The sequence below is a fragment of the Cuculus canorus genome, chromosome 2, assembly GCF_017976375.1.
Source record: "Cuculus canorus isolate bCucCan1 chromosome 2, bCucCan1.pri, whole genome shotgun sequence".
NCBI classification, from domain to species: Eukaryota; Metazoa; Chordata; class Aves; order Cuculiformes; family Cuculidae; genus Cuculus; species Cuculus canorus.
The window spans coordinates 76748518-76774855 of record NC_071402.1 but is presented as its reverse complement, the minus strand read 5'-3'; the positions used below and the strand labels follow the sequence as shown (position 1 = coordinate 76774855).

The 26338-nt window shown below is 37.7% G+C and overlaps 1 protein-coding gene across 7 annotated transcripts in view; it reads left to right on the top strand.

The window, feature by feature from the left end:
* Positions 1 to 26338, top strand: part of CTNND2 (catenin delta 2) — a 662788-nt gene that overhangs the window by 614409 nt on the left and 22041 nt on the right. For 5 of the 7 annotated variants that reach the window (XM_054059035.1, XM_054059034.1, XM_054059036.1 and 2 more), the window contains 3 exons: positions 3917 to 4127; positions 7515 to 7599; positions 13872 to 13997. In XM_054059035.1, coding sequence (XP_053915010.1) covers positions 3917 to 4127; positions 7515 to 7599; positions 13872 to 13997 — 422 coding nt within the window. The remainder of the gene's footprint in view (positions 1 to 3916; positions 4128 to 7514; positions 7600 to 13871; positions 13998 to 26338) is intronic. The other 2 variants (XM_054059037.1, XM_054059038.1) reach the window with 1 other exon arrangement.

The following is a 26338-nucleotide window of genomic DNA, read 5'->3' as shown; positions in this document are numbered from 1 at the left end:
ATTTGTATATCAAAGCAATTCTGTGTGAACCTTAACTAAAATTAACAATCCTATTTATTTTTAATATTGTTCTCACACACATACTCCTCTCTTCCCAGGACTCTCATCAGTTTTCACTTCCTCAGCTCAGGGATACTTCTTGAGCTGCAAGTTGAATTCCCCAGCCTTCCTAATAGTAGTGCTAAATAAAACTTCACTGATGTTGCAGGACTATTCTCCATTATATGTTTCAGTCTGTTTCCAGAAAAGGCTTTTAATGTTAAAGCAATAACTGTAAATGCAAACTCTCTGCAAACTGGAACATACACTAATGCAGAAGTCAAGGATTGCATGTGTTGTCAGTTGTGTTGAGCTGATGTAGCAGTAGCTGTGCTTCATTGGTGTTACTTAAGATTTGCATGACTCTAAATAGAGCAGGATTTCTTCTGTAGTTAGTGCTAAAAAACATGACTCTTCTCTCTTTCATGCCAATTGTAAAGCAACAGGAACATAATTGAGATCAGAGAAGTTAACTGATGACTGAATTTTTACTGTGAATGGAGTACAGGAATCAATTAACTGTGTATTGTTTTAGAAAACACACTGGGAATGCCAGCAAGTTACTGCAGAATGTTTTCTACAGTTTGAAGAATAGTCCTTAACTTCTAGCTTTCATGATTTAAGTCCCTATTGAAGCAAATTTGCTGCTTTGTTTTGAGATAACTTAATTTGGTTTGAATTAAATTAAATTAAATTAGACACATTTTTGTGGCTAAGGCAGGGATTTTCTCATCCCAAATATGTTTTCAAATAGCTACCAAAGTGTTCAAATACTAAAATCACAGGAAATCTGTTAGCAGTTACTCTTGTTAACAGATTTTAAGCCCATGTAAATGATCCCATAGCCCAGCTACTCCTTCTTCCAGCTGGTGTGCCACCTTTTTCAGGTGAACCTTTGCAAAGAGAGTTTGAGCTGCGATGCCTGTCTGTGCAGTCAGCTGCTTTACCTTTCTGTGTGAGCAGTTCTGTTGGAGGTGCCAGTTCTGGCTTTTGTTGTGCTTCAGGAACAATAAGCCTGTGTCCCTTACAGGTAGCACCTCGCAGGACAAGGAGCCTGTCATTGTCATAACAGGTTCTATTAGAGGAGGTCTCCCAACTGGACACCAGCTTGCACAGCTGCTATGGCTGCAGTATCCTTGCTGCTTTTTAATTCTAGAAAATGTGCATTGTGAGTCTTTTGGCACTTTCTGTTCAAAAGCTAAATTTGATGCAATTCATAGGGAAAAAAAAATCCCAAAACATTTAGAATATATTATAGTTTAAATATGCAACTGACTCAGAATTGAATAGTAGTATTGAGCCAGAATTACTATAGCTGCTCAGAATTCTGTACTGTCCCATTGTTATACCTTATCTGTAAAAAGCAGGGTTTATGTATTTGAAGTACATAACACTGGTTTGATCTTCTCATGCCTAAGTGTGTGCACAGCAGAAATACTAGAACTGTTGAACATTAGCATGTCTAGAATGCTTATACCGTGTTTGTATGTGTTTATTTCAGTTTTCCTCATCAGCTTTTCCTGATAGCTCCAAAAGCTTTATTTATTGTAAGAAGCATCTTGTGTGTCTTGGCATGCATTCTGGCATGAATATTATTGCCTGCAATACTAGGATTATTTCAGGAAAGAAATCTTCTTGGGGCAGCCATCCAGATTTCCTTAAACCCAGAGCTAAGGGATACAGTCTTTGGCTGCTAATGGAGTGATCATTGTTATCTGCTTCCAGCAGAGGACTGAGGTGATGACACACTCTTGCTCTTTAGATGAGGTACAAAATAGAAAGGCAACATTGGTTTGTTCTGGATGTGTGTACAAAGTAAAGCAGAAAGTCCTGCTGATCTGGTTCATCTAACTGTACTTGTTCCTGACCAGTGGCAGACACTAGTCAGAAGAGTAAAAGCTACAGCAAATCTTGGTTTGTTAGGGTTTGGGTTTTTTTTTTGACAAGTTTAATTTACTATATGCTACAGGCTGAAGTAAGCACCATAAGTGATAAGCAACTATTGATGTCTTCATATTACATACAACAAATGAATGCAGATGTAAATAGCATTTCAGGCTGTTCTTGAGCAGTGTTCTGTGCCTTTTCAGGGGAAAAAAAGAATTTCACTTTGCTCAAACAAGCCATTTTTAAAAGAGAAAATAACATTCATGTTATGTCTGATATTAATAATATTGATGAAAAGCCAATAATGACAGACTAAAAGTACAGAGAAATAAAAATGTCTGAGGGCAAGATTTGAATCTGAATTGCAGAACACCAGTACCGTTCAAATTTTACTGTACGCATTTAGTAGGTAGGTAGTGTTATTCCTTTTTATAATCAGGAGTGTTTTTACATGATATAGAATAAGTAGATTCTAAGATCTTGCATTACCACAACATTTATCTGATAACCTTTAAGTTTAACATTCCAGTACAGAGATTTCTACAATGACTTCTGTTCCAAGTGGCTGGCTATATTTCTACCACTGGAGGCAAAATTATGAGAAATAAAATAATTTAACATTTGATAGTTAAGGTGTGATTTTCCTCTTACCTTTGCTTTCAAATATGGACACAAACAACTGAATTTATGAATTCAGAAATAAGACTTTTAATGAGTACTCATAAATACTATTTGATCAGAACTTCTTTAAGTTATCAAAAACTGATTAAATTATCATATTATATAAAATAATCATACCTGATTATTTCATTCATAAATTGTGATATAGATTAGATTACTAATTATATTTACTTATCCAAATTTTCCTGTCCTTTTCATCCAGTGTGATACACTCTCATGATGATTGCTGTATGCAAATTCCTAGCACAGCTGCACTGAAAGTGATTCAGAGTTGGTTTACTGACTTCAGCAAGAACTTTACGAAACCTCACCCTCTCTGATCTTGTCTTCATCACACTGAAGGACTCAAATGCCATTTTACCATAACAGCGACTCAGTAGAACTGGTGTGAGGCTTCTCATGTGTCTGTGCTGGTGCTAATCCTGCCTTACATTCATAGATAGATAGATAGATAGATAAAAAAATCTCAAAAGCTGTTTGTGTTATTTTCACAAGAACTGCATGGCTTTCAGGCACAATTTTGAAAAAAAAAAAGTTGTTCATTTAAACATGAAAAAGTTACAATAATCAACAGAATTTCTTTTTCATTTCTTCAGGTCAATGTGATCATTTTAAAAATCCATCGCAGTTTACATCGTAGGAGGCTTAAGTTCTCAAGTTAGTGTTACATAAAATAATCTCCAAATATCAGACAAGAATAGATGTCAGAATGTCTTCCTTTCTTGTCAGCACCATGCGTTCAACTAAGGATGTGTGGAATAGTGCAGTGTCATCCCCGAGCACTCTATAACACTAATAAACTCAGTTAAATTACTGCATGTAGTATCGAATTAACTTTGTTGAGTGAAACTGAACTGTTAGAGAATGCATTTTTACAACGATGTCATTGGTTTTGCCTTCGGTGTGGTGTTTTTAACTGATGTATATTTTATTTGTAGTAAGTTGGGTTATGAGTTGTGTGATGGGAGATGAGGGCTTGCCAAACTCTGTAAATTGTGGTATTTAGATTATCTTTATACGTATACACGGCCTACATATCATCATTTCATTCTCATAAAGGCATGATGTAGCCCATATCTGAAGTCTCCAATTAGCGTAATATGGAAATACTAGAAGTCCCTAATGTGTGAAATGCTTGAATATGGAATCGTATAAATGTGATTTATTCCAAAATAGTATCAGTAGCCAATTAGATTACATGCGATGATGCAAATGGTGGTAATAGTCTTCGTATTTTCCCTGTACTTCTTCCCCATCACCCTTTGTTATTTTATCTTCTGAATTCTCCCTTCATTTTCTTTCAACAAAGGCAAGTATGCCATGAGGGATCTGGTCCACCGACTGCCAGGCGCTAACAACAGCAACAGCTCAGCAAGCAAGGCCATGTCTGATGACACCGTTACTGCCATTTGCTGCACTCTGCATGAAGTCATCACTAAAAACATGGAGAATGCCAAGGCCTTACGAGACGCAGGCGGCATTGAGAAACTGGTTGGCATATCTAAGAGTAAAGGAGACAAGTATGTTTTGCAAATCATCTTGCACCTTTTATAACATCTCCAGTAGTTGTTACTAGTCCTGAATGTGTTTGCCTCCTCTGTGCAATCGTGAGTTGAATTCTTTAGTTTCATCAGAAATCATACGCCGAGTGTGAAAGATGACAAGAAACAGACAATAACCAATAGCAAAGGTCTCTGCTGTGGTTTGTTTTTGAGGTACCATCAGCAGTGTATGGAGTGCACTGTATGTGCAGTTCAATGAACAGTAATTATCTACAGTAACCACTGTCTCTAAGCACTTCCAGAAGATCCTGATAAACATTAGGGACCAGAGCTGTTGGATTGCACGTTGCAGAAGGGGTGATGTGCAGATGAAGGGATCCTATGAAAGGAAGGGACCTCACCACAGGTCTGTTACTGCTCCCCTCGCTCTGGGAGTGAAGAATGTAAAGTCATTGTCCCTCTTCAGTGTACCCTTTTCCCTGCCACAAGCTTGCTGGTAAGGTGGGACAGAGTAGAAAAATGGATCCATGGATTTTCCCAACACCATGCTTCTGGGGGAGCATTAGGATACCTGCAGGCTACTTTGTGAGGCACCAAAACATGCAAAATTCTAACACACAACTGTGACATTTTCAGAGCAGTTATGGTTTCATCTTGTCTGGTTTCCTATGTACGCACTCTTCATGAAGATTTCACTCTTTATCCTTCTCTTGCCTAAAACAGATAGCCTCGTTCTCATATTTCTGCAGAACTAGAGTGCAATGGGACTATGGCAGTTTGAAAATAAAAAGGCTTCATTGTAGTGTACAAAACCCACCAGTCCACCTACTTGAAGCTGTCATCATACAGCCTACTGCAGCATCAGAGCTCTAAAAGAGCCCCACAAAGCCAGGCTACAACTTGAAGGAAAGATTTATGCACCTTACATTTGGTATGAGAACTTATGCTCGCCTATGTGATCAGAGCATTGCCAATATAATTTAATCACGTTTCTTTTCCTCTATTGTCACCCTTTTCTTTTCATACCAAATTCATTACTGAAACATTCTCACATTCTGATTGTAAGGGCTAAAATGTAGTAGTGTATCAAAGTATGTGATTCCAGTTGTGGGAGCTCCCCATGCTCTCCTGATTTATTTACATTTGCATTTTTATTGTTATTAAATCTACTTTAAATTTTTATTTCTATTGTCTAGGTCAAATGAATGGTATTGCAAACAGGTTCACATCCATTTCTCTTAAGTCGAATGTGTCTTTCTTCAGACAAATGCATTTGTCTATCTGTTCATTATCTGGTAGGGATAATTAATATTTGCTGAGTCTGGAATTTTCAAAGTATCTTGGACAGATTTAGGAGGATTCAAGGGTATAATTCCCTGTCTAAGTATCCCTCATACCTGTGAAAGACATCTATGTTGAATTATAGTAGTTAGCCGAGGTAGTGTTGAGTAATTCCAAAATGCCCTCCCAAATCATAAGTATCCCTCCTCTCAAGTACTTAGACTTGAGGTCCTGCGTTATTACTGTTACAGGTTACACAGTCCTAGAACAAGAAAACTGGTGAGCTCACCATGCTGCAAGTGCTTATCTTAAATGAAAGCTTCATTTTTCAACTTTCAGATATGTTAGTATTCTGCACCATTGCTTTGGTTTGGTTTCTTATAGGTAATCCATTACTCAAAAATCAGAACTGCTAGTTGTTTGATTGGTAGGAAATTCTGGCATGCTCATTTTAATACAGTAAAACACTATTCAATATGACTTTTTCTTGTCCAGTCTGAAGCGTCTGCTTCTGCAAGTGCAGAATACTAGCCTGGCCATGCATCCTGGTATCTGTTAGTGCCAGGAGAGTGGGGCTGGCCCCGCTGCCCTTTGAACGCGCCCAGGGCTTGAGCACTTTCCCTGTATGACAGCACAAGAGAATTTGTTCATAAGGTCATGTTGGCCAAGCCCATATTGCCTTCACAGAGTTCTTGTTTTTCCTTAGTACTCTCAGTATGGTTGGCGGAGTTATTTTTCCGGTTACTCCATGCTACAGCACCTCACAAGCCAGTACAGCTGGGAGTATATAATTAAAACAGCTATGCTTGAAAGTGTTTAGCAAATTCCTGTTTATTCACCAGTTGCCCACCTAATGCTGTACTCTGGGTGAGAAATAGAAGAAAATAAAAAGGCACCAAATAAATTCCTAGGATAATACTGTATAAGTTAATTGAATCGGTTGTGTCATAAACATTGTTTTACCATCTTGAGTGTCAACCTACCAATGCTCCTTCTCAGAGGTCACAGGATGCACCAGAGCCTGACCCGTGAGAGGACTTCCTGTCCAAACCACTAAGATATGCTGTTTGTTTCCTGGTTTCCCTTTGGTTTTGCAATCCATATGGCTTTTCTGAGCAAAACAATTACCTCAATGACTGCCCTGAGCTCCATCAATCCTCGCTCCAGACTTTGCAAGGTTTTCTAGCGCTCTTCAGCTTTATGTATGTTATTGGTACAGCACAAGATCTTAATTACACAATGTGTGCTTCCTCACGGGGCTGGGTTATCCTTCCAGTCCCTTTCTATTTGAAACTTCTTCACTGAGCTGAATACTTTCTAATATACTTTCTTTTAGTTCTTTTTTTTTTAAGTTACCCATATAATCCATAATTATATGGGTAACTTTAAAAAAAAAGAACTAAAAGACATCCCAAGAGGATTATATGACTCCAACTAACTGTAACAATAGTTCAGAGCTGCTTTCAAAACCTTTCTGAAGAGCAAGTCCATGTGAAGTTATATATGGTTTTCAACATAACATTACATTGCTGTCATCAAAGCGTAATGGTGTGAGCAAGGTGCAAGTTCTAATTTGGATACCTAATGAAATTTGTCATGACTTTTTATAATCAGTTGTATTTCTGTGTCTTGGCTCCGCACTTTGAGAACAGTGCTAATCACCCATCTAGAGTGTTGCTTTTGGCCACAGCGAAGAGGTTCTTTAAGCATTGAAGTATGGCAGCTTAATTTCTTGTCCTTTATGCCACAAGTTGTAGCCAGGACATCTTCTTACATGCACGCATCACCAGTTGGTTACTTTCATTGTGCCAATTGTTGCCTCTCCCATTCTTCTCATTGTGGTCTCAGCATGAATCCTTGTTCTCAGTATGCTGAGGAATGCATATTTTCTCCTCACTGAATAATTAGTACTAAAGGAGTAACATGTATTGCCCTTGCTTAAAACAAATTGGTCTCCAAGATGCCAAACAAAGATCTTATGGTACATTGAAACAGAGTTTAGTTGTGGGTTTAAAACCATTGCAATGCATTTGCAAATTGGGATGAATGGAGTCTTGTACTTCACAGTCTCTTTCTCACTCTTTCTTTCTCTCTTTCTCCCCTTTTAATATATGTGTGTAACAGGCATTCGCCAAAAGTGGTGAAAGCAGCATCTCAGGTCCTCAATAGTATGTGGCAGTACAGAGACCTGAGAAGTCTCTACAAGAAGGTAAGGCTTGTGTTTTTTCTTGATTTGTTATCTTTCATATGGTTATCCAAATCTGGGGGCTGAAAGACTTTAGATCAAAACATTTATGTGAACTACATATTCACTTAGAGTTTTAAAATTTCAGATACTTGGAGCTATGGGGTTTTCCCTCATTTCTACTTTTAATATAGAAATACCTTTTGGAAATACATGTGACGGTGAAAGGAGGATCAGAATTTTGCAAGAGAACTCATAGAGAAAGTGCTGAATCTGACAGCCTTGGAGAGTTAAGGTCTCTGTAGAACAAACCTATGCACTCTCTCTACTGTACCTTTCATCCTTGCAGCTCCCTACCCTGTCCTGAGGAGATTTACCAGAATTCCAGGACTTCAGCTCCCAAATTTCCTCATGAGATTGTAAACAAGAGTATCTGAAGGAGTGGTACTTAGGGACCAGTTACATGTGGAGCTGGGCTGAAACTTGATAGCTACACTTCTGATCAATGGCAGACACTAGTATCATATGCTTGTTTTTCAGTCTATGGAGTCTATAGTACCATACCATTCCCACAGGCCTGCTAGCCTCTTAAAATTGTTCACAATACAGTGATACAATCCTGTGAAACAGCATCCTATATAGCTTATAAAACATAAGTGTCTACTTAGTCCATGACATTTAAAGCAGCTCTTGCCGAATATTTCTGAACTGAATTACATTCCATGTGAGGATCAACCTGCAGATTTAGTGTTCAGAGGTCTTCTCGTTAAATGACATTTCACAGCTGACCTAATTGATATTTGTATTTGTAATCTCAGCAATGAGAGGTATGACTTCATGTGGCACAAAAGTTCAGGTCTTAGTTAAGGCTGAGGCATAAGAATGGTGAAGTAGGGAAGGTTTACAGCAGCGTAGTCTGTGCTGTATGAATTTTGCACAAGATGAGAGCTTGGTTACTGAAATGTATGCACCAGATCTGAAACTAGCAGAAGCTGACCGTCTGTTTGAAATGCTGTTCTTTTCCATGCCTCAGCCCTGTTTGTGTCAAGTCTGAGCAGTAAAGAAGATGATTACTGAGTCTCTCCCATTGCTCACTTCCAGTATTTTCAGTCATCCTTGGCAGCCCTAGGGATACCATATGTGAAGATGTTCCAAGTACTGAGCTTGGAACTGAGCTTGGAACTGAGCTGATACTCAACTGTCCTGTTAAGAGGTGGGAACAAACATGAGCTAGAGTAGACTTCTTGGTACAAGACAGTAACAGACTAGAAGTGTGCATAGCCTGACTTCTGTGCATGTGAGTGGCTGCAATATAGAGGCTGAACTTTGTTGCACCATAATCTCTTAGAAGTTTTTACAACGGCTAGCTCATTGCCGACCTTCTGTCTATATATATGCCATGATGGAAAAGTAGCTTCAGGGATTGCTTCATGCATGAGGTTATCTATATGCTGTGTGGTTTCTGAGGATACTGCAAAGGATATTTTGTTGGCTGCCAATGTGAATGTCTGGTAATATACTTACATACTTGGTAACTAAGTACCTTGCACGCTTAAAGGGACATTTTCTGCAGCCACGAAAACATAGTTGTTGTATGGAAAATAGGGCAGGTTAGCCTTTGAGGTAGCTTCCAGGACACTCATAGTAGACAGATTGTCTGTATTCTCAGGAAGCATTTCATTAATCTCTATATTGGCTGAATTCTACAGGCTTCACAAAATCTTAAAATGAAGGTCAGTCTATACTTACATATAGTTATTATATGCCATTACATATTCAGCTGAGCATTGTATAAATATGTTCAGATAGTTAAATTAAGATACTCCTGTTTTTTAAAAGACATACAGTGATCTTTGTGAAGCCCATAATATTTATTAAACTTGCCTAGAGGAGGCTGACTATTGTCCTGACAGTCTGAGTTTCACCTCTGTTGGGAAAATGTTTTTATGATAGGAAAAGTAAAAAATTTATCATTATACTAATAATCAGCTGGTTATGTAACATAAAGATAGTGGGTCAAGGCAGTCTGCTAGTAAAAATGAGTGAACATGCAGTATAATATGATCAGCACTTTGCAGTATCTTGCACTTGTACAGTTTTTTTTTTCAAATGCAGGTAAATCCTATTGCAAAACCATCAGCAATTTCTTCGTACGTACTGAAATATCTATACAATTACTTTCAAAGAATTTGTTGCCTACAGAGAGGCATAATTTTGTGTTGTAATACAACACTATTACAGGCATCAGATCACATTTAAGAAGAGCAGCAGCAGTTGCCTTGCTGTTGAGGAACAGTGTAATAAAATAGTTGGAATTGTGGTGTATTTTAAAGCTACATGTTTACAGTAGAGTAAGTAAGGAGGGGTAAAGAGAATAGAAGAGTTAACCTTTGTGTTAATGGTGAGAGAAGGCACTATAGTTTGCTGCTGGTACAGTAACAGTTGATGTATTTATTCCAAATGAGATTGTATCAGCAGAAACATGAAAACCTAATTCACTTTTCTAATTTTGCTCAACATTACAGGAATCATCCCATAGCTGGCAGAATATAAAGTGCACTGACAGGAAGTCTGTCCAGAGTTGAGGATTGATATGGTCATCTAATGACTTGCCATACCTGTGACGGACCAAAAACCAAGAAGTGCATAGGCACCAGTATTCCAGTAGCACCACTCCCCAGTAAAGTCCTGTCTGTCAAATGAGTTGCAGAAACTAGTCCCCTACCTGTTGCCAGTAGCTGGGCTGCCCTAAGCAAGGTATACAAAGCTTTCTGCAAATTCTGTCGCATCATAGGTGAGCAAGCTCTTCAGCTTTAATCAAGACTGCAACATTGATGTAACCATGTAGTGAAACCTGAATTAAGCAGCCTCTAAGGACACTGTCAAAATCAGCTAGTACATAAAAAATAGCCCAAATATAACAGATTTCAGGGTAAGAGTTTCAGCTATGTAGCTGAAGAGGGATAGTAATGAGCACGGTTTTCATTGCACTGCTCGTCTTACATATATTGCCTGTTTCTCTGGTCAGTTCAAAGCCAAAAGCTGCAGAAGCAATGTCAACAACTTAGTTAGTTAGCTTCATTGCCCAAATTAAGCAATATGTCCTGTCTCAAGATCATAGTGTGCCTGACAAAGAATACAAAAGATATTTTTTGACAACACAGAAATTTAAAGTCCTGTCCTTTTTCGTCCTGAAAAATGCAAAAATTATTCCAGAAGTCAGTGAGGTAGAAAGCATAGAAAATTAAACCTGATAAACTAAGCTAATCTAGATATGTAAGTGTTTCTGGGGAAAAAAAAAGAGTTTTAGACTAACCCAAATGTCGTGTTTGAAAAGTAAGGGAGAGCAGAAGGTCAGAAGAAACCCTGCAAGCAGCTTATTTCCAACACTCCAGAGCTCACAGTTCTGGTACTCAGGAACTCCTCTGCAGCAGGCTCATCCTACACTCAGTGAAAGCAAAGGGAAGGCCCTTTTGGTTTCATAGATCTTTTTCTGTAAGGCCTCCAAAAGCTAGAACTTTTACAACCAGTTGAACTTGACTTGGGAGACAGGCTAAGTAGTCTGCAGCATCCGATGTGTCCTGGGATTACCAAGATCCTATAAAAAAAAAACAGTTGAAGGTCTGTGTGTTGTTTTCTGGAGCAGGAACACCATGCCTGTTTATTAATAGCTAATAAAACAGGAGTTACACTCTTTGAGCTGTTGTCTTCTCTTCTCCAATAGCTTTTTATCCTATAGAATGCATGCCAAGGTGTAGACTGTGGCTTTCTGCTGCAGGAGAATGGTAGATGGATTTCTAACTTCCTACAGCTTGAGCTGCAAACTGAAGGAGGAGTAGGATGCATGGGCTTTGTTGTAGCAATTTCTACTTGGAAAACTCTCTAAGTCCACAATAACTTATGCACTGTGTTTGCAAGGCCATGTCATGCCCTGTACTTTTCTATCCAGTTCTATCCAGTGTACTAGGATTTCCAGTTCAAAACTGTGCTGTGACTTTAATGGGACACATAGTCTTATTAGACTGTGCTGACGTGGAAAAGTCACAGAAGATAAACAGTCAACATTCAGATCTGTGAGTGAGATGACAGTGCTTACCATCCTTTGTAGGCTTGTGCATTGGGGGAAAAAAAAAGGATTTAATTTCCTGGTATGGTTAATGTGGTACTATCCTAACACAGTCAACAGATAAGCTATTAAAAGCATAACTATTTCCAGTCCTGAAATTATAGGGGGAAAAACAAAATTGACAGACCGAAAGAAAGCAGTGAATTTAGTCTTGAAGTGAAAGTGTTGCCAGTCATCCCAGATGTTTAACTTGCAAGTACTTCATCACGGAAAATAGTGTTTAGTTTACTGAGCAGTGGTTGAAACAGAAGTCTAATCTGGAAACTTCCCAGCAAGAGGAAAACAAGATTCAGATTCAGCCCCGTATGAACACTGTTTGGGTGATTTAATGTGATTAATTTTTAAATACTGCTAAAGCTTAGCAAGTAAGAAAGAAGCGATTGTCACAGTTCTTCATCAGTAGAGGAAATATTGTCTCCCAAGGAGTGATTTTAATGTTGTGTCATTTTCAAACTTCTTTGTTCTCTACAAGTAAGACTTAAATTTTCATAAATTATCATTTATCTGTCTCTGTTTTCGTGAGTCCATTCCAAAACACGTAAAAAATGATTTTCAAAAAAAATGTGACCTAATGGTCACATGATGCATAACACCATGGGTCAGTGGCTCAGCCCTTATGGAAAACAAGTAGGGGAGCTATCCTGCTTGTGGCTGTGCTTCAGACTCATGGTACACTCCTCTTCCTCACGTATCTTGTACAGTTAGCAGGAGAATTAAGTGATGCTTACAGTCTACAGAGAAGTCTTGTCCTGTCGTTTATGTTTAGCTACTCAAGCAAGGTGAAAGTAGATACTGTGGTGATTCTTTGAAGACACCTATTTCTAAATGAGGAACACTGGCCTCCACTCCAGTTTCTAGGGTGTCAGCTAATTGAAGATTTGGGGGCAGCTTAGATAACACAGATGTAACTGTAGGAGAACAGATTTCCATTAGCTGGAAAATTCTGTCAGTCTCAACATTAAAGAAAATAGCTGACTACTCTTAACCACAGATAGCTTGTTAAATGACATGAGGAAATTTGAGCAAAAGGGCTGTGCTACATGAGTGCAACATGAAAGAAAATGTATTAGCTGAAAACAAGCTGCAATGAGCATTAAATCTGTGTGATATTACAAGAGTTGGAGCAATTGTCAGGAAGAATATGTTTTCTCTTAATTGATATGCTTTGCCTAACCACTTAGGCTCCAACAAAATATGTTTACATTGTCATTCTGTTTACACTTATTCTGTGTTCAAGTATATGAGTAGAGATCACAATGAATTTGTAGAAATTAGTTTTCTTTTCCATTTATTGTCTTAGGTTTCTGTTCTGCATGGAATAATAGTTTGTCCTATTCACCTACCAAATGAATAAAAGTACAACCAATAATTTGAAATGAAGGAGGCTGCTAAAGGTGGTCACCTTTCAGTGTGTAGTGTGCCATTTACAACAGGCAGAATCTGTAATTATCTGGAAAAGATATTTAGAATTGCCCAGAGTCACAGGAGCAGTGGAGACAGTCCAGACGTAGAAGAGGACTCTCTTTTCATGTGACTTTCAGAATAATAAAACAATGACTCTATGCGAAGGTCCTTTATTGCTAAATGTTCCATGAAAATTGCCAGCAATAAACTTGAAAGGAGTTTTAGAAACTAAAGTCCTTTCTGAAGTAAAATATACCTACTCACCCTTTAAAAATGATAATTACATCATGCTATTATGTAGACCTGGAACACATCCTTTGGCTTTTCTTCTGGTAAGCTTATCATTATTCAAACATCCTCAAAAAAGATGCTATCTTTTGGTAAAATTTACCTAGTAAAAAGATCTGTGCAGAACTTAAACCTTGCATCTAAATTCCAAATACGGAACATAACAGTTCTTTAAAAAAGTGGCTTGACTTGAAACTATTCATATGCTCAAATTGTTTGTGAGCATATATATTTTGCAGTGCTGATCTTTCAGTGGGGCTTAATTGATTTCTGTACAATTAGCAAGGCCTTGTTGTGAATAATATTTCACCTTTTTAGAAAGGGATGGATTAGTTTAAGATAGCCCCCCATCCCAGTGGAATATAAAACTAGATTGTCATTATAGAGAAGGCATTGTCTGGAGCGCATTTTTATATTAACTATGAAAATGCAAATACCTGATTAATAAGTGATTGACTGATTGATTGATTTATGGCAGTGGGCGGCCCCAAGCTTCAGTGTGACTGATGACAGAGGATTTTCACCAACCCACCACTCTGGGTCATGGCACGCTCAGCATACTCTCTCCCAGAGCCAAGAAACCCGAATCTATTCCCCAACCCAGGTATTCTGGCTGTCAGCTGACCTGTGTTGATTTGTGATGTTTCATGCATACTGAGATTGGTACCCAAAAGAGTTCTACAACAGACATTTGAATCAAAAATAGCAAAGCTTTACTAAAGTATATATTTTAATATTCTACAATTTAATTTACTGAACCCTGTAGGTTTTAGATGGAAATTGTCTCACTTTACTTAGAAGTTCCATTCATTTCTGCTGTATGAGGAAGGTGCACAGAGTTTTGCTCTCTCTGAGGACAGCAGATACCAGAGAGAGGGACAAATTCCCTGACAAGCTTCTTAGCATTTCTGTAATCTCTTTATTTATTGTCTGAAGCTTTCAAACAGAAAGGCAGTTACTAATAAGCACTATGTTGCAATAGCAGATTAAATTTATCAAGCACTTTGCTTTCTTTTCTGGCCTAATGGCATCTCTAAGAAAAAAAAGCAATAGCTTTGAATTTCAGTAAGAAGTTCTTAGGCAAGCTAGGATATCTATAGAAAAAGAGTGTCCGCAAGTCAATTAACTTCTTAAAATGCTAATTTTCAAAATCTCTGTTAATAAAAACAGTAGAGATTTCCTTCAGACATAAGTGCTGCTGCTGAGAATTAGTGTGACCAGGCATTTTCTTATTAGCGGCATTATTTCATTTTAGGTACAAAACTCCATTTCCTTAACGAAGTGTAGTCTTTTGTTGTCCTCCTATTTTTTTTTTTTTCCATAATAAAATGTGACTCTGGCATTATTGCAGACCAAAATACCTTCTACATAAGCACAACATTCAAGTAAATTCATGAAGAAGTCTTTATATATATGTGTGTATGTGTGTATGTCTGTGTATTATCTCTGATAAAACATTCAGAGAAAATAGAATTAACATTTACATCTTTGTGCTGGTTAGACAGGACATGGTAGTTACACTATTTCTTTCAGTTTATTGCATTTGCTACTAAGTTTTCCTGGAAGAGACAAGACATCAGCGGAGATCTCATTTAAATACTGTAGACATAAATGTCTTTCAAGGTTAGGGTAACTCCTTTTAATCTCTAGTTAATAGGAATATGATATTTAAAACACCTAGAACTTCATGATCCAATATATAACATTATTTTGTTAATCGAGAATTAAGCAAATTTCTAAAATTGATTTTAAATAAAGGAAGTGTGGAAATAATCTGTGAAATTAACACATTCAAGCCTTTTTAAGGCATCATCAGCGTATTTAAGAAGACAGATTTTATAACCAATATAGTAAAAAATGTAGTCTTGAAAGATATGCTTTCTTTTTTTCTTTCTCTTTAAGTCTTTCTTGCTAAAAACATTATTCACATTTAAATGAACGTTTTAAATGTGGCTTTTTATGAAATGGCAGTCATGTCAAATACTTGATCATGAAATTGTCATTGATTTCGGTACTGGAGAAAAAGTTGTTATTGCTGATTTTTTGTCTGTATGTGTTGAATTATTATTAATTCTAAATTTTATGCTGTATACTAATTTCTGGTGTTCATGTCAGTTAGGCTTGCCTTTCCCAATGTGCATCCAAATGTGAAGTATTTCGTCATTAAAGCAAAAGCATTTTTTCTGTTCTGCAAGAAATAACAAATAGTAGCTACAGACCAAAGAATAATCTGTTAATCTTTTCACATTCTTTTTTAGAGACAGAAGGCCCCCTCAGTGAGGAATGATAGATATGGTAGTCTGAAAATTGGGGTTTTTTTTCTTTTTACATTGATGCTACATTTTTCAACATAATTAGCGCTAGGCTGCATCACTGTATAGTATAAACTTATCATTTAACTTAGCTCCTATTTTGATTGCATATGCTTTCCCAGGGCTTGTTTTTCATTCAAAATGTTGTCAAGTAAATTTTAACTTTGTGGCTTTTTCACTGCCAGTTGCCTTCTTAAGTAATATCCTGCTTGACAAAATTTATATCCAAAATATTACAAAATGCTAAGTCAAACCAAATGTTATTTCAATTTTAATTTAATTCAAATAATTGTCATTTCACTTGGGCGGTCAAGTAGATCATGTACCGATTTTCCTAGCTTATCCATCATATCTAATATTGGTTTTCCTAATTTCTTCTAATTGCCTTTGAGTTTATTAATAGTAGCAGACTATACTAGAAAGAGATGGGATTGCTATTATGTTATTACACTTTTTTATATATTTTCATGGCCTAAAGAGGGTAGAAAATCTTTCAGAATCCAAAATATTAATGTTCTTACCTACGTGACAACGACGGTACATGATGGAGAATCAAAATTTGTGTTTCTGCAACAGTTGCTAGAAGGAGGTGTTTTCAAATGTTTTGTACTTCTAAATTTCATTGTTACCGTACAATAGACTTCATTTATTTTAAAAATTTTGCATTTTACTTAGTTAAATTCTTTGAGATACTCCCGACAAAGGTTTGTTAACTATCACCTACCATTCCTTTCATCATGTTGCAGTTACTTCAGTATTTATAAGTTTCTTTGTAAACCATATTCCATGTGTACTACGTTATTTAAAATATTAGCAGTAATCTAAGGTACATTCTGTGCTCAACTGAAGATTCCATACTGATGATGGTATGTTCATGTAAACAGTCCTGTGCAGATCAGGTGAGACCTTGCCCATCCTTACATTATTTTGCTGCAGGATTTTTTAATGAATGGTATAAAAAAAAATCAGGTATTATGACAAAGCACAATTAAAGCCAAACTAATGGGTTGGGTTTTTTTACATTCCTTGCAAATATTTGTGTGTTTGTGTGACAACATATCTGCATTTTTGCTAATAAATGTTTCTGTGTGTATATGTGTATACACAAATGGGAGGATGTATGCAAAATGTACTCACAACACAGCATGGACCTAGAAGATGCTAACTTTAAGCATGATATCTGAAAAGAGGGCTATGAGCATAGAAAGTATCTGCAGCTATACTTGACTGTTGATTTTCCAGTGAGGGCCTTAAAGGCATAATAGTCCTTTCCTTTAACATTCAGCATTGTAGCAAGCAGTAATTCAACAACCAGACTTGGCAGCAATTCTTCTAAATTATTAGTATGAGATGTGTGGAAGCTGACACCATTCTCTTCCAAAACCTGCTAGACTCAAGAGGTGCTAAACAAATAAGAAAATAATTAAAAAGAATTAAAAGAATGAGCCATATATGTGATGCTAAAGCATCCTCAGCAGTGATAGTGAGTCTCATAGTAAGCTCTAGCTGACTTATGTGGGAACCACTAGATATTTTTCACCTGAAAACCTGAGTGAATTTTAATTTACTAGGCACAGATTTAGAAGAGAGAAATATTATCTCATATTTGTGTGAAGTCTGTCTCTAAAAAACTCCAACTTTTGAACTTCTCTGAAGAAAATAAAATTTAAAATGCAGCCGGGGGTTAGTATCTTTGACTTGGAGCTTTCTTTCTGAAAGGAATTGTATATCTGAAGTTTCTAAGATATCCTTAGGGTAGAGATATAAGTAGGCGTCCAGAATCTGGAGGGTCATGCATAAGTGGTAGGTAACATCTAGAGAGTTTTTCTTCTCAAAAGTGCAGTTCCTCAGAATGAGATGAAATTTTAACACTTGAATACAAAGTAGATACCTAAGAAAATTATCGGCATGTCTTTTAGGTGTGGGAACATTTTTAGTCCACTCAAATAATACATTTTTAAAACAAATATAAATAACATTAATTAATGGCAAAGAAAGTTTAGCTGGAATCATATGTACAATACTGAAAAGAATCCATAAGTCTTTCTAAAGACTTCCACATGTCTTCTAAAGACTTTCACATGTCTTCTAAAGATACATGCTTAGCAAAGCTATTTTTAATTCATGTCAACCTTTTTCTCCAAAATCCCTTCGAGGATCATGATTTCTACCATTCAGTACAAAATAACATTTTTACTTAAATTATATACTTGGTGTTTGCATGTGTAGCTTCAGACACAGGTAAAAGCACTTATATAGTAAAGACTATGAATAAGAAACTCTTCTTTCTCCCAGCAAAGTTGAAGCGCTGTGTTGTATGGCTGCTTATAGTTTTGCAAGTGAATTGGATCAGTAGAACTTTTCTAGTAGCAGTAGCATATGCAAGCAGCACAGAGGGGGTGGAAATGAAATTTATTATTATGGCGATCAAAGCAAGTTTTCTTTTCAGAGGTGAATAGTTCAGCTGTGATGATCTGATATATAACACTGGGCATCTTTTGCCGATGCTCCTCTGTGTTGCTGTACTTATGCTACCATGATCCTCATTCTTCTGGATTCTATAAGAAGGTTAGAAGTGTTTGTTTAACGTGGCTGGTACATGTAAATGTAATCAAAGTCTGATGAAATATGAAACTGGTGCATCAATATCCTAGTTTCAGTTCTTTGATATTCTACAGAATCTAATAATGGGTGGGGGAAAAAATTGTTGAGAAATCCTTACAATTTCCTTCCTCTTCTCATCCTAAAACTGCTAACAGAATTAAAAAACAGCCTAAATATGTCTGCCATTTCAGACTCAAAGAAGGTAACCTTGTATTTTGAAAGGTGTCTCTTTTGAAGTATGTGTGCTTGATTTTTAATTGTTTTACTTCATTTACTGGCTGATGCAGTTTGTGTTGATAAAACAGTTGTAGCTTCTTCCTGCAGAAAGTAGAAATGAGACGATTCAATGGCAGTTTCTAAATCATTTTTATTACTTTTAATTTTGCAAAGTGCTTTCAGAGAAAGTTGTGGATCCCAAACTGTCTAGTTTAAGTATATTTATGCTATAGACCTAGAGCCAACGACAGCATGAGTGTCAGTGATGCGTGGTATCCCTCAGGGGTCCGTACTGAGACCAGTAACGTTTAATATCTTCATCCATGACATAGAGAGTGGGATCAAGTGCAACCTCAGCAACTTTGCAGATGACACCAAACTGAATGGTGTGGTTGACATGCCTGAGGGACAGGATGCTATCCAGAGGAGCTTGGAAGCTTGAGAAGCGGGACAGTGTGAAACACATAAGGCTCAACGTGACCAAGTGCAAGGTCTTGCATGTGGGTCAGGGTAACCTCCAGTGTGAATATGGACTGGAGGATGAAGGATTGCAGGAAACACTGCAGAGAAGGACTTGAGGGTAATGGTGGATGAAAAGCTGGACATGAGTCAGAAATGTGTGTTCACCACACAGAAAGCCAACCGTATCCTGGACCACATTGAAAGAAGCCTGGCCGGCAGATCGAGGGAGGTGGTTCTGCCCCTCTACTCTCCTCTGTTGAGACCCAACCTGGAGTATTGTGTCCGGCTTTGGAACCATTAGCAGAAGAAAGACATGAGCCTGTTGGAGCAGGTCCAGAGAAGGGTCACAAAAGTGATCAGAGACACAGGATACCTCTCCTGTGAGGAAAGGAGAGCTGGGAATTGTTCATCTTGGAGAAGAGAAAGCTTCAAGGAGACCTTATTGCATCTTTTCAGTACTTAAAGAGGGCTTATTAGAAAGATGAAGACAAACTTCTTAACAGAGTCCGCAGCGATAGGACAAGGGCTAATGGTTTTAAACTAAAGGAGTATAGATTCAGACTAAACATACGTTTAATACAAGGCAGATTTTTTTTTTTTTTTTTTTTTTTTTTTTTACATTGAGAGTAGTGAAACACTGGAACAGGTTGCTTAGAGAGTTGGTAGAAATGGCATTCGTGGAAACATTCAGGGTCAGGTTGGATGGGGCTCTGAGCAACCCGATCTAGTTGAAGATGTCCCTGCTTATTGCAGAAGGGTTGGGCTAGGTGACCTTTGAAGGTCCCTTCCAACCCAAACCAGTTAATGATTCTGTCACCTAGTGATTTTTCCAAGGGGTTGCTGATTCCTTGTTTGTCAGATAGCTACACATTTGAATAAAATGATCCCCCATTTTCAGCCACAGTGCCAGTCTTTAGGAAGCAAAAACACCTAACGGCCCTTGATCACAGTCAGTACCACCAGTCCTAACATGTTCTTCACCATAAATGACTTTTTTTTTTTTAAATAACGATTTTTCCATGTTTTATGTTCACAGGTGTAATACAGAGTTGCATTTGGTTGATTTTATGATTTAATGTATGCAAAGTAAGAGTAAGAGGTTTTGACTGGTTTCAAGTCTTTGTAAGGACAGTAGGTGTAAGAAACTGATCCTTAACAAAAAGTAGCATTTGTCCTCCTCCTGAGATTTTGTGATGAAGAGCCATAGTTTGCATTTCTAGGTCATAAACATGTTAAGATAGGTGAAATTGCATTACTGGATTGAAAACAGCATACAAGTGAAAAATTATTGTAAATACTTTCTTGGATGGAAGTTATTGTGGGCATACAAGTTGCAAGCAAAATAGTTCTTTGTGATTCTAAGGTTAAATTATAGCATATATACTTTATGCAGTGGAAAACAGGAGAACAGAAATTCTAGCTAAAGGGCCAAGTAGTGCCCTGCTGTATCTGAAGTCTTGTCCTTCACGCTTTGCCTCACATACAATTCCCTTATCTTATAGCTGTTTGATTCATCAAATTAGGTCTTGTCATCTTCACAACTCACACAACAGGAAATCAATAATTAATTATGGATAGGTAAAGCAATACCTCAGTAGTTTCCAAAAACATCCCAGAGTTGTGCTGTGTAAAACAACCAGAGATAGTTACCTAGCTGTTCCTCACTTGGATAGATTTGGCAAGTAATTAACATATCTCTCCCTTATTGTGTGTCTTTTCATAGCTAAAATCAAGGGATGAGAGGCAAAATTACAGTAGAAGAAATGTTCTTAGAAGATGATAACACTGCACAGAAAAGAAGTATTTGAAAAAGAGAAAACTGGCCAAGGCCATTTGTGGTATTTTGAAAGAAAAAAAAATGGACAATACTCTCAGAAGAACATACTACCTTAGGCTCTGTCATGACAAGGGAAGAACTGAGAGAGAAAATATTCCAAATTATTTTTGGGTACAGTGCTGACAATAGGAGAAAAATGGCTTTGCTTTCAGAGAAGCTGAGGTGGAGACTGGGAAGTACATGTGTCATTTCAAAAAGAATGAATTTAAGCACTGATTCTGAAAATGTCACTTTAAAGAGCCTACGGAAAACTTAATAATCTTCATCCAGTGCAAGATAGATTTTCTGTGGTTAATGACCAACTAGGAGCCCTTCTTTAAGCCTCATGCTGCATTAAATATGTATTTCTCTTTCAGCTTCTTAAGCAATTGAACTTGTGCTGTGTCTGGAATGTAGAAATGGTCACTTAAAGTAAAAGCCATTTGTACATTGAAATTCAGAGTGAAAAGGAGAGAAGTGCTGAGGTCAAGCCCGCTGCTTATCATAAGAAAGGAGACTGAAGCAGTGCGTGTGTGTATCAAACAGCTGCACCAGCCAGGGAGTGGGGTGGCAGTTCTCCAGCATCGGGCACTGAGGCAGGAGGCCAAGAGCCACTGTGAGAGACAAGTGCTTCAGTTGCAGGTCTGCCGCCTGGTTGACTTGGTTCTTCCCTGCCGGGCTCTTAGCCTTGTCTCAAGTGATGGCACTGCCCCCCTGGTGTTCTCAGCAGGGTCTCCATCCTCTCCCCTCAGTTATATTTATGCAAAAGAGGACTGAGGGGCCTTCCTCATAGGCTCGCGCAGCAGCAGGTGTTGTACTCCTAAGGTAACCCATAACCAGCAAGTAACGGGCATCAGTATCATTCATCAGAACGCATGGGAAGCAAACTGTATTTTCCTTTAACCACTTCAGCTGAGTGGTTGTACTGAGAGGAGCTCCTGCAGTTTTATCCATATTATTATAATATTTTTAAATCCCCCAAACTTGAATAATTTTTCTGTTGTAAGTAATTTTTTGATTTTCATAAGCTGTGGAAATAAGACTATAAATGCAAATATTAAAATCCTCAAATTAAGATGAGCTTTAGTGATCCATGTCTTCAATTCATATTGTTTGATTTTGAGAGCCTGGCTCATAACTGCTTGGGACAGAAGTGGAGACAGGACAACTAGACAGCAGCCTTTTGTCTTTTGCACACACTGAAATTACTCTAGATTTCCACTTATAGACTTAATGTAGAATCACTTCAAAGGGTTTAAACCAAACAGCAACTGCTGCTGGGAGAATACCAGGTCTTCCAGGCGCAATCCCTACTCTGCTGTTCAACAACACGTCTCCAGTTGCTACTTTAAGAGCAAAAGACAAAATCCTAGGAGTAAAAATGTCAATATTCTGCTTGTAATGGTTTGTAGCTTAGTTGGTGGCATTAAAAAGCCATCATTGAAGCAGATTTATTCAGATAACATCATAAAGTAGATTCATGCCCAGAAATTGTCTGCTGTTTTGAGTTTTTCTGGAAACGATACAATCAAATCCATAAAGGACAATCCTTTCAGGAATTGTTTGCTCATAATAGGATTTGGCACTGTAAAGTCAAAGCAAAATGAAAGAACACCTTTATTTTTAACTTAGATCATTTGTTTGATTTTCAGGAGCGTTTCTAGAGTTGCTGAAAATACAAGTATTTAGTTGAAATCCTTCTTCCAAAATAACCACACTTCAATACAAAGATGTGGGCTTTTTTAGAGAGCAGCCTTCTCTCCATCTTTCCTTCAGCAGCTGATATTTCCTTGTCATACATATACTTTGGTGGCATGCAGGGAGCAGTCCTGCCAGCAAACTCAATATTCAGGTGTATTAGTAGGGGTGATTGGCCTTCCCTGCCATGGGGCTGGCAGAGGGAGAGAAATCATGCTTGGTATCTTTGTTGAAAAGCCGTGGGAAATTTATCTATTCTTCTTTTTGTGTTAAAAGAAAATAATATGATCCCAGACTGTAAAGCCTAATGATAAGTGTGGTGGTTAGTGAGCATTTAAACCATATTATTTTAAAAATCCCATTTAAGAGCTCCTTAATGTGGATATGTGGATCACCTCAACCTTGTTACCATTTTAGATTTCTCACCACAGTCAAGTCACGTGCATAACTTTCATATGTCAATGTGTGTAGATAATTTGATCCAGTTCTAATTTCTGTTACGTCTTATTAGTATTGTGACAACGAATTCCCAGTGAAGGATTGCCCAGACCTGTGTAAGTCCAATGAACCTTGACTTAATTCACATCAGATTTATCTTTTACTCTAGACAGTGTCACACTGGTGCACACTAGTGGGGAAGTTTCATTTAACCTGACAGCAGTGCTTCAGCTTGTGAAAGATTCAACACCAGCAACTCAGAGCAGTGTCTGGCTGAGTTTCAAAGGAAGTTGAGCTTATTTTACCTACTTACAGACACTTTACCTTGTTATTGTATCCCCTACTTCTAAAACCGTGGTGGGTCTAGTTACCAGTTCCTGCAAGTGGTTGCCTATCAAAACCTCACTTTCCTACAGCTTATTACCATTACAGAAATAGTTATTATTATGATTAATTCCTGGAACCAGTAAAATGCTGGCTTACAGATAAAGAAGTAGGATGGCAAAACAAATCTGGTCCATTATGCTTCAAATCATTTGGAAAAATGTTTATTAAATCAAGTCAGAGGAGTATCGGGCCTGAAGCAAGAAGTAACATGGTGGAGAGTTTGTAAACTTCATGGAGGAAGGACACTACCTTCTCTGTAGTTTCTCAAGTTGCAATTGTTTCATTATTGGATTTGTAGCAACATTTTTGCTTCTTTTCCCTAGTTGGATTTCTGTTTCTGAGAAGTCACTCTCAACAATGTTAAGTGGCCACGAGTCAGGGCAGTCTGTGTTCTTCAGCACTGAGAGATATTTATGCGCATGCAGCTACAGTACACTTCTAAACCATTCAGTGCTTTTTAAGTCAGTGTCTTCTTAGCAGCTGATCAGTATAATCAGTCAGAAGGTAGGGCTTATTCCTGTTTTTGCTGCATGGCTATTAGCACATGAGCTGATGTGGGGTTTCTTCCTGACTGGATGCTCTGAGGTCATCCAGGCTGGGCATCGCACCGAGTCTGGCGATGTCGGTGCTACTTCCCAACTCCACCACACATCGCTTGCCTACCTCATTTTATCTGGTCCCCTGTCTTTCCTTTCACATCTGTGAATTCTTCAGGCAAGAGCTCTGGTTTTCCCTTGTTGCCCACATGATGTCAGTTCCCATCAGGGCCTAATTTCATTCAATCCTTCTAGTGTTACTGTACTACAAGTGAGAAGATGGGGTGTGTGGTATCACCCATCTCCTCAAATCATCTCCTCAAGTCAAGGACTCTTGCCACCAGAGAGTTTTGAAAATCTGCAATTCTTGCAAAACCAATAGTAAACTGCTTTCTCTTATTCCCTACATTTTAAACACAAAAAGAGTAATGTTGAACACCCCTAATATATTGGGTTGGTGCAAAAAATAATTGCTGTTTTTAACCATCAACTTTAAAGTGGTATATATCAACTTAGACTAAAATTCATTAATCAGAATAAGAACCATTAGCATCTGTGCATTTTTGCGAACAAGAAACAAGTCTATTTATTCTGGTAGTTTTGAATTCTGGAGTCCTGGAACTGATGAATTCCATGAAGGCATTTTGAGCTGCTGCTTGGTTGTGGAAAATCCTCTCTTGCAGGAAGTTGTCGAGATGCTTGAAAATGTGGTAATCCTTGGGAGAGAGGTCTGGTAAGTGAGGTAGGTGAGGTAGAGATTGTGCAGCTTCTACAGATTCATTTGCGAGATAGGCTGTTGGGTGTCGTCATGGAGAGGAATTGGTCAGGTTTGATTGACCAATGTTGGACATAAACAGTGCAGTTCTTGGTGTATTTTGTCAATTTCCTGGTAATATTCTATGCTGTGAGGGTTTCACAGGGATTCAAGAAGTTGTAATGGATAATTGCACTTGTCGACCACCAGTGACCATAACCTTCTTTTGATGCAGTTTTGGTTTGTGTAAGTGTTTTGGAACTTCACCTCAGTCCAACTTTTGCATGGAATGCTGTTGGTTATCAAATAGAATCCATTTTTTATCATGTCACAGTGCAATCAAGAAATGCATCACTTCTGTTGCACAAAAGAAGCTCTGAATAGACTTCATAACAGCAATTTTGTTTATTTTTTCTTCAGTTCAGGTAGCACCCAGTTCTCAAGGTTTTCTAATTTTCCAGTTTAGTGCAAATGTCAAACGAATGTTGAATGGTCAGTGTTTAGTTCTTCTGCAACCTGTCAAGTTGTTTTGCATGAGTCTGCTTCAATAATGGCTCTGAATTGGTTGTGTCTATCACAGAAGGACATCCGTGACTCCTCATCTTCAAGGCTCGTTTTCATTATGAAATTTTTGGAACCAATGTTGAGCTGTACATTAATTGATGGTCCCCTGGCCAAATCCTTGGTTGATACTGCTAGCAATTTCTGCTGCTTTATGTTCACTTTTGAACTCCTACAACAAAATAGCTCAAATTTGCTTTTTTCCCCATCTTTAATTTGTTGATGTAATATAAAATAGGATAAACAGTGAAAACAAAAGCAGCATAATTAAGGAGAGCAAATTTCATGCTTCAAAATTGTGTATTACATGAGCACAGTTAAATAAAATTTTAATCCAAAATAAGCATCACACTTTACAATGAGAAAAATGGCAATTATTTTTGCACCAACCTAATATTTTCATAAGTTACCTATGTAATAGGTGTTTGGCATGGTTAGTTTAGTTACCCTGACAAAGTAATTATTTCCCTTAAGCCTGAAAAAAATTATTTGTTTTCAAAATTACTGAAAGTTTATCGAGGAGCAAAGGACCTGTTCGTTCCTTAAGTAAAAGAAGAACAGTGAGGCTACATTTCACTTTTTTTTCCCCCGCAGTGATTATCCAGTCTCACCCCAAATTTAATCCTTGTAGTTTTAGCAAGAACATACTATCAGAAATATGTTAACTAGCAATCAAACTTCAATGTTTGGACTTCGTGGAGTACAATGGAGGGAGAATACTTATATTCGTTATGGTCAAAATGCAGAGAAATGCCCAATCGAAGATCCTTGGAAGAGGCAATAGGACGTGTAGTGGTATTTCTGTACTCTAGTCATTCTGCATCCTCCTGTAGTTTGCAGTTGCCACCTATTAATTAGTTGCTGCCAGTTAACAAATACATCATTCTTTAACAGAATTGCATTGAATTTCTTTCCAAAATGCCAGTTCTTTTTGTCTTACTCTTCCTCTCCTAGATCACATTTGTGGCTGGTAAATTGGTTTCTGAAATGCAGTCTCACACACTTGGCTTTTGAGTTAGCTTTCTTCTCTGCAGGACACTGCTATATACTGTACCTTTAAGTACCCAAATCAATTTAATTAAATTTCATTGCAAGCACTAGAGCTGAAACAAACTAATGAAAGCAGCCATCACGTCAGGTGGTATTTATCTCAGCATTAAA